Below are 9,400 nucleotides of genomic sequence, written 5' to 3'. Positions count from 1 at the left end.
GGTTTTTCGCTTTTATTCTTGCATAATTGTTATTTGTTTTTCTGGTACACACAATTACTTAAAGAACTGAAACAATTTTGCAATATATAGAATTCTGATATATAGAATGATTAGGCTAGGGTTTAGACTTGAAACTTCAGCACAAATGCATGCAGCATCAATAGATCCCTGTAGCCCTAATGCACAGCATTACTGCTCACTATTTATACTGTCATGTAAAAAAATGGCCTGCTGGATTATTTTGTCGTCTGGTGCATAAGACAGTGTTTTGAGAGATTTGTCAGTTACATTGTGAAGAAGTGATTGCTTTAGGTTGTATTCATATCAGCTGGCAGAGAAGTGACACAGAGTAAACATGACTTTTCGGTAACAGGCTTGGAGTCAGTTCATGAATAATGACAGCAGTGGAAAAGTAGTGTTTGCGACATTTGGCAAGATGCTTGAGAAACTGGCTTACAGGTTTGCTTAATTCTTAGTATAAAGTAGTTGTTTCCTGTTCTAGTGGCATTGTGTGCCAGAAAAATAACCACACTGTAATCTGGTATTTGCAGAGCTCAGTTTAAAAAAAAAAGTCAGGAAGCAGACTGCTGTACTGTAGAACAAATGCTGCTTCAGTCATAATTTCTCAAGTTAGCTTCTTCTAATCAGAACAGGTTATAATGGAAATGGCATCAAATTTGATTATAAAATAAGATGCTTGCTACTAATTTTGGCCTTTGCTTTTAAGAAAATATTTCAGCCAATTCTATGATCTTTGAGTTCTGTAGTAAAAAAATCAGTCATGGGGATTGGATGTGCGTGATTTTAATGCAGCTGTTTTCTCTGCTCTCTGTGGCATAGTGTTGATGACATGAGTTCTGTCTCTGCCCATGAGTCTGGAAAGGCAGTTTTGCTACTAATTCTGATTAGAGGAAGACCTGAAAAAAAGTATCCATGGTGGTGAGGGAGTAAAACAGGAAACATGAGAATATCAAGAATTAGGACTTCAAAATGAAGCCTCCTAGGAAAAGAGGAGAGTCACAGCAGAGAACGGGTAGAAAAATGGTGTAATTGTGTGAGTACCACCCTGCCCATTTCCTTGTATGATCTCATATTAAGCAATAGTATGGAATTAGTTACAACATGCAATAAAAACAGCTTTTATGAGAGGATGAGAGAAGCCTCATGTGTGAAGAACCTGAAACAGCTCACAAGGAAACATAAGGAAAATAATGGGATGTCATTGCTTCTAAAAACAGCCTTCCTGCTTTTGACAGAGGCCCTTTTTTTGTTTGTTTTGTGGTGATTTTTTTTTTTCCCTCTGGCTGCAACTTTACTATTGAGTAAAGCATAAGGTCATTCTCGAGTTACTTTTCTGGTCACTCAAAGGGGTGTAAGACTGAAGGCTTGGGTTCTTGGGTTGTGCTTGCAAGTGTTCAAACTGCCCTGCTCTGTGTTACTGGGATAGTGTTTAGATGCTCAGAGGTTGGGGAATGATGACATTGACTATGGGAAAGCTGTCTGACTTTGGCTTTGCACAGTGCAAACAACAGGCATTTCAAAACAAGAGCCAGACCTTTTGTCCTGCACAAGAAGTCACGTGTACATAGGTCAGGCTTGTAGCTGTGCAAGCTCAGCTGTAAGCACAGAATGAAACAATTGGAGAAATAGCAGGATTTAATTTGCAAAGCACTGGAGCCACATAATGCCGTGAGAAAGAGCAGTTGATTAAAAGTGTGAAAATAAGTTTGCCTTGCAGTTTCTAACCAGTGTTATTTGGGCTTCTACAGTCTCTGCAAGATGGCCCAGACTCAGCCTGCTGCTGCAAGTCAGTAACTCACTGTTTCCCCCTTAGGGTCCTCTTAATAAATCTCTGTACTATAAGGCAAAGTGTGGTCTTTTGTACAGAGACTGGGCATATTTACATTCTTACAGCCCCCTTCCCCATGCTGCAGTAAGGTTGAAAAACCTTGCTTCTGTCACAAACTATGTTGTAGTTTGTGTTTTATGGAGGAGGACATTTTTCAGCAGTCACTAGGAAATGAGAGCTTTGAAGTTCCTTCCTGAATCTGATTCCTAGACATATTTCATTTGGAAGATCACAAAGGAGGATCTTTTGGAAGGGAAATGACTACATAAAGACGTGCTTAACACAGGACAGTGAGTTTGCACAGTGATATTCATGTGTTGTTCTGCTAACTGTTAAGCACTTCTGTTCCTGGAATCACACCCCAGTCACTGGTTCCTGTGAATATGAAATGACTGAATCTAGCTGGGGAGGTCAAAACATTTCTTATATTGAAGGTCTTGTAAACTTCTATTAGCTTAGAAGAACAAAACTTCCAGAGTTCTTGAGAGATGGCTTTGGAGACATGTGGAAGCTGTTTGAGTTGCCTGCTGGTACCTCTTGCACTTTGGAGTATTGTTGTGAACATCCTCCTATACTTTCCAAATGGGAAAGCTCTGCATGCTGCCAGTTACCAGCTCCCCAACCATGAGTGGTATTTTGAAGGCATCTGCTTCTCAGGTGTGATGGTAAGTGCTCAGTCTATGGATTTTTAATGAATTGCATTCTACTGCAGATCATAGTGGATTACTCTTCAGTAAGGTAATTGCTTTCAAAAAAGACCGTATGGATTACTTCAACAAAAACCCCTGCAGGCAGAAAACTCAATCAAACAAAAAAAAAGTTAGTATACCGAATAACAAGTTATGTATGTTATTAAATGCAAATGATTTTGCAGGGTGTGTTGAGGTTTTTTTTCTGCTGTCTTTTTGTTTATATGTAATTTATGCTTGTATTATGGAGGCAAAGAGTATGTTGATTTAATCACCTGTGAAGGTTGAACTAGAGCTCTTTTACCCAAATGAAAAAAAAAAAGAGCTTCTCATAATGGTTCAATTGTTTTTAAGAGCTGTATGCAGTCCACTGAATTTAGAAGACTGAATAGAATTCACAGTGCATCAGATACTACTGTTGTCAGACTAAATAGAGAGAATTGCCTCATTGTGATTAGCATAGTAGGATTTTCTCTGTTACATTTGTAATATGCTCGTCTGCAGTAATAAACTGCCTGGAGTTGCCTGCTGTTCATGCTCTTTACCCTGTTCGTAAAGCGCTGTAGCATCAGGAACAGAAGGCAGTTATGTGATCAGAGTGCATTGCACACAGCCAGCACTTCAAAGGGTTTATCTGCATAAGTGAGGGGTTTATATGAAGGTGCTGAACTATTATTAAAACATTAGACATTCTTTTGAAATTGTATATTCTCTTTAAAGCAGAAGAAAAACCTTCAGTTCTAGCAGAAGAAAAAAACTACCAGACAGAGGATTCAAACAGAAAAACAGTTGCAAATTTATTTTAAAAAGTTAACTACAACAATGGCAGTGATATTTTGAAGCATTTTTTTGCCTTAAGATTATTACCAATTCCAAAATGCAGGTATTGTTCTGTTACAAACCAGTCAGCAGCATATGAGAGGATAGTGTTGTGATTCAGGAATATTCTCTTCTCATACTTCCCTTTTCAAACCCATGCCTCTCTGAATGGCAGTTTGTGGTTCTGGAGTCCAGATCCTATTTATCAAAATTATTCTAGGATCAGGCTTAAATAATCCAATAGTCTGGAGAAATCAGTATGGATACTTGACAAATGAAAGTCCGGGTGAATTTAATCAAAAGTTTGCATTACTGACTTTTTCTAGAGTGAATGTGCTGGTAAGGAAGGTGATACTCTGATTTGTGTGCCTGTGTCAGCAAGAAGGTGTTGAACTGATGTGTTTGCATCAATAAAATATCCTTCTTTTCGTTGGTATTGATTCTTTTGTTTGTGACCTTGGTGTTACAGTTTCAGCTTCACTGGTGTAGCTGTGCCCCAGGTCATAGCACTGCACTGTGATGGCAGAGGCTGCACTCTTGTCTTTCAAGTACAAGACACAAGTACTGCACCAGCCTACTAAAACCACTCCAGTTCCATGTATGCCCTAAGTAATTGTGCTGTGCTATGGATCAGCTTTAAAATATCAAGACAGCAGAAGAGAGGCCAGTTCCTGCCTTCCAAAGGTGAAGGAGACTTTGGCTTAGTATCTGCAGTTATCTCACTGACCTTATGATGTCCTCTTACAGATCCTTCTTTTGGCAGTAATTCTAATAACACTGGAGTGTAGTGTGTTCTATCGGTGCTGCCAGAGTGAGAGCTGTAACAAAACCTACAGGGTGAGTGTGTTTTATTTCTGTGCATCACCTTACTGTTTGTTTCCAATGCCTTCCTGCTCCAGCACATCCTCCTGCCCTCTCCACTGCTCTGCTTTCACTTCCTTTCACAGATGATTCTAAATTGGGTTGCAAGGTCACAGAAAATGTAGCTTCTTTCATCTGAAGCATAAGCAGGATGAAAGAAAATTAGGCACACCCTTTCCCCAAATCCTTGTAAAATAAAATAAGAACATAGAATGAAGCATACAAGCTAAATAGCTTCATCCCTTTGCCTGTATTATTTGGAAGTGTTTTTTTTTTTTCAAAAATCACTCAATACACTCTATCTGGGATGCCAACATATTTAATACACAGGTGCATTCCTCTGGTATTTTGGGAAACAACTTTACAGAAACATAAGTTTAAAAACCCCACCCAAATAATATATAATTTATAGTTGTAGAACTGTCTTAAACTCTGTCTTCATCTTTATTTTGTATGTGTATTCTTACTAATTTTTACCTGCTATTTTTCTTTCTGAGTTTTGAAGACTGGGAAAATCAAATGTGAAATTCAGCCCCAAGGAAGTAGCTAGACAGACTGAATGATCATATTTGCTGTTGACACTATCCCCACAAGGTAATACTTCTCTCTCTCTTCACTTCAGAGTTTTATTTCTATTGTGCTAGCCCTGCTTGGAATTGCTTTCTCAGGATACAGTTGCATCATTTTTACCCTGCATTTGATTCAAGGCCCTTTCTGCAATTCATCAAGTGGATGGAATTATATTTTCAAAGACACTGCTGGGGGGTAAGAAACATTGGTGTAACTCTTCTGGAAGAAATTGTTTACCAAATCAGTAGTCAGAAACATTCTTCTTACTTCAGCCTTATTTCTCTAACAGGTACCTCACAGATTACCCTTCCTGGTCTAAGTGCACAGAACCTGCTAACATAGTGGAGTGGAATATTATTTTAATCTCCATTTTGATAGCTCTCAGTGGATTGCAGTTGATCATCTGCATTCTCAAGGTAGCTGCTGAGTTGAAACGAACGCTCTGTGGGACCTATTCTGTTTTTGTGCAGGTAACAAAACATCTGAGGTTTATTTCTTCAGCATCTCCTTGTCATTGTAGCTTCAGCAATTTCTCTCAGTTGGGGACCTACCCTTTTGATTTATGCATTCTCTATGCTACAGCATATTTTTTCCAGAGAATATGTACTGATAATGCATTTGTTTGTTTTGATTCATCCACTAATTTCTTGTGGTATACAGAGGCTGGTGGCTGCTCACTCTGACCTTTAAGACTAGGACTGAGAAGAAACAAAAGTGTTAGGAAATTAACATAGATGCCAAGTCCATTACTATCATGTCAGCAGAGGTTGAACACCTTTATTCTAATATTCAATTTACAGACATTCTTATTAAAGTGTGGCTTTCACAGCAAGGATGAGAAAGATTAGCAATTTTTTTTTTTCTTGCAGGCTGGGATTCTCTGAAAATGGTGAAGAAATTGTTGCTGCTTCTCCCCATCCCCAGAAGAAGAGAGAAATGGCCTCTCCATAATCCATAGCAGCAGATTTGAGTGCTACAAAGAAAAATTATACCCTTGTCCTAAATCTCTGTCCATCAAACTTCTCTGTTTTGGATGAAGTATATTTGAACTGTCTGACATCTGCATTTTTCTTCACCTGTCCTGTTGCACCTGGCAGGGACACTTCATTTTTTTACCCTTCAGCTTGTTGTGACAGTAGGGATGTTTTAATATAATGGAACTGCTTTTGTATTGAAATCACCTTATTGTTTTTTCTTAATACGCTGCTGTAGAACTGCTTATGTACTCCCTTGTCATTTGTTTTGAAAGGGCCTGGTTCAAAGCCTGGTACATCAAGAGGGGTTATTAGTGCACTGAGTGAAGCCATGATTTCTAAATGAATGAATTTTAGTTACAGACCATGATGGCAACCATGGAAGGAGGTAGGCAGAGCCTACCCTCCTCCTTCCATCTTAGAAGTTCATAACTGCAAAAAGCAAGTCTTTCTGTGGTAAAAAGGCACCTGGGCCTGATTGATATATTAGACACACAGGTCTGAACTCAGCTGTGCTAATTGGTACATGTTAATAGCTGCACTGGGTTTCTTTACACTTAGAGACAATTTTTTTTCTTTTAGTCAAGTATGATGTGACTTTAGGGAATAAATGAGGGAACTTTGTGAGCACCTAGTGCTAGCTTATTAATATTCTTCCAAGTATCCTGACCTTGCTACAATGAAAGGCTAACATTCTTGACAATAATGATTAGATGAAAAAGAATAATCTGTTTTAAATTAGCAGCTAAAAGGTGTTGTTACTTTCTCAGAGAATTATTTTTTCATTCTCAGTGAAAAATCAGGGATTCATAATGAAGTGGACACCTGGCTCATTTGCAGTTGCAATGGCAGCATTTGGCTGTATTTAGCACTCTTGTTTTTGTTTTTTTTTTTTTTTTTTTTTTTGTTTTTTTGTTTTGTTTTTTTTTGTTGTTTTAGTTTTTTCCTCTGAACACTAAGAGGAAAGAGAAATATGTACTTTGGACTTGCAGTAATGCATGTATGCCTATTACATCAGAACTAGTGCAACTCAGGTGCATTGTCTTCAAATACTAAATACTGTTAGAAATGCAAACTATACAATAAATGTCAGCTTTGGGTAAATTATTTAGAAAAAAATAGAATATATCAGTCATTTAGTTCAAGACAACATTGAGGTTTTGCCTTCACATTCCTTTGTTAGATGGTTTTGAATAGCTGATTTCTTCCTGTAGGATTTCAAGAATGCGTCTAAAATTTTAATTGCTTAGTTTCTTTTAAGTTGCAAGAAGTATAAAGTAGTAAATAATATGTAAGAATGGGGCTAGTCTTCTGGGAGATGGTTCAAAGTGGCATGGATTATCGGGCATGCATGATACAAAGGCATGATGATAAAATGAGGACTGTGTCATTGCACACTTGTTTTTCTCTAGATTTAAACATGTAACATATCATTTACCTTAAATTATAATCCTGAATTTTTATGGATTTGTGGATGTTGTTTGTGGACAGAAGGAAAAGAAAGAAAACTTAAAAGTCAACCTACCAAACATCTCAGAGAATCTTGCTAATTTCTTGCCTACAAACTCTGAATCTGTCTTTATCATTTTTTTGTATGATTGTGTCTGGTAAATTTACATTTCCACTCTGTCACAGACATCTCTTAATTTTGGGCCTTAAATTAAATAAAGAGACATGTAATGTAGTTCTTGTTTGGCTTCCTGATCCTGCAACTCTTTTTACCCATAATCCAGAATCTGGCATCTTCATTATCATAGCCAGCTTCAACTGCAACTTGGTGGTTCTTCTTTTGAAGGTGCAGTTTATTGACTTGAAATTGTTAAGAATACTAAAGGATAACAGTGTGCTGCATTTCCAAATTTAACAGCCAGTTTCACACAAGGCTTTTGGATGTAAGGCAAAGTTAACCTTGATCTAATCAGTTTAAGTCCTGATTCAATCCTAAGTATTTTGTCTTTAAAAAGTGGTGCTGTGAGCTGTGTCTGGTAGCAGAACCAAGATTCCTGCAAAGAATTTTAATTAACTGGCTCGAAATCTAGGCATAACAATGCTCCTGAGGGTGGGGTTTGAGGCGAGGTGGCTGTCCAGCTGCAGAACACAGACCTCGCTCAACAACAGGGCCCTCGGGCCGTGTGCTGGAGCGTGGAGAAACCCTTCTTTGCGCAAGAGTTCCTGGACATGGAATGCAGATCCTGCCTGCTGAAATCCCCACGTAAAACACCCCAGGCACAGGAGAAAGCAAGCTGCGGATATGAGTTCATCAACTCCTGGCACAGAGGAATTAGTGCTGAATCTGCAGTAGAGTTCAAGCATTATTTGCTCCCCAGAGCCAGTGCATTTTGCCAGAGTATCAGGGTTCTGTGTCTGGGACAGTAATGCCATTCATTTAAAAGACTGCTGGTGGAAATCACAGTAGATATTCGGTTTTTGTAGTAAAATACTGCGGAGCCACATCCACACCTTTGCATTTCAGGGTATATTAATATTTGTGTAGGTGAAGGTGACTCTTGCTCAACTACAATTTCCTGATTGTCCCCATTATGGATAGAGGGGCTTTCCACACAGAGTGGCAAAGGACAAATGAAGCTGCACCAGCTCTTTAAATGGTGTTTAACTGCAGAGGTTTACAGGCAGCCAGAGCAGCAGCATGGGCAACAGACACACATCACTCACATGCGGGAATTGTGAAACAGTGGGGGTTCAGTTCAGCCTCACTGTGTGATCTCATGAATTATATATATATCATATATATGATATGCATATCTTATGAATATATGTGTGACCTTTTGTCAGAATATTCCATTTGGGGGTTTATTTATTCTTTTATTTCAAGGATAATTTTAGAAGTAAAATATTTGCTTTATCTTTTCAATGCAATTTTGGGGATTTCAAAAACAGCCAGAGTATTTTAGCATCCTCAATATGAGAAATGAGGTACTATGGTTTAAAACAACTAAGGAATATTAATGACATGAAACTGCAGACTCATAATTTAAGAAATTAAATAGGGTCTTTTTATTTAGGTCCTGAGAGAAGTTCCTGCTTTTCAGACATCTTCTGAAGATAATACAGACTTCAGAAGCTGAGGTACTTTTGATTTCCTTAAGAAACAGATAAGAGGAGTGTGTTTGAGCATACAGATAATCTGAAAGTTTGGGGGAGGTGCGATTAAAAGCAGGAGTGGAAAATATTGCCTGTCAGAAGTTTTTGTTATATTTTTACATAAGAAAAATATTAAGTTCTTTTGCAAATCAAGGAAGAGTAATTTAGAATATTCAGGGATGTAAGGCAAAGTTAAGCACATATTTTTACCCTCAAATGTGGAGATTTCAAGGGTATTGCTTGTGCTGTTTTTTCTCTTCCTCAATCAAATGGAAATCTGAACAAAAATATATCAAAAACCTACACACTCATGAACAATTTATTTATGAAGGAATGACTTTGAATTAAAGTATTTTAACAGGAGGTAAAAGTTGTCTCATTTTTGCCTCACTTAATTTACAGATGGGGTATATGCAACCCCAATAAGCTGATATTTACACTGCACTACTTATCTTCATCTGTGGCAAAGGAAAAAAAGTCCCTACAGAAATAATTTTGAACATGGGACATCAACCTGTGAAACTCCAGAATTTCAT

General features: G+C 37.9%; 1 protein-coding gene across 2 annotated transcripts; it reads left to right on the top strand.

Moving 5' to 3' along the window:
• Nucleotides 1-2,121: 2,121 nt before the first annotated feature.
• TM4SF18 (transmembrane 4 L six family member 18) lies at nucleotides 2,122-6,002 on the top strand. Of its 2 annotated transcripts, none has more exons than XM_041406007.1 (5): nucleotides 2,122-2,514; nucleotides 4,105-4,194; nucleotides 4,841-4,983; nucleotides 5,078-5,204; nucleotides 5,658-6,002. In XM_041406007.1, the coding sequence occupies exons 1-5, from the start codon at nucleotides 2,338-2,340 to the stop codon at nucleotides 5,670-5,672; spliced, it is 552 nt and encodes a 183-aa protein (XP_041261941.1). In that variant the 5' UTR covers nucleotides 2,122-2,337; the 3' UTR covers nucleotides 5,673-6,002. The 2 variants fall into 2 exon arrangements, with proteins under 2 accessions (XP_041261941.1, XP_041261940.1); XM_041406006.1 differs by having other exon boundaries at nucleotides 5,078-5,258.
• The last annotated feature ends 3,398 nt before the right edge of the window (nucleotides 6,003-9,400 follow it).

The sequence above is a fragment of the Onychostruthus taczanowskii genome, unplaced genomic scaffold (genome assembly GCF_017590055.1).
Source record: "Onychostruthus taczanowskii isolate IOZ18803 unplaced genomic scaffold, ASM1759005v1 scaffold24, whole genome shotgun sequence".
Taxonomy (NCBI): Eukaryota; Metazoa; Chordata; class Aves; order Passeriformes; family Passeridae; genus Onychostruthus; species Onychostruthus taczanowskii.
Note: the sequence above shows the minus strand (reverse complement) of the source record. Positions and strands in the feature narration are given on the sequence as shown.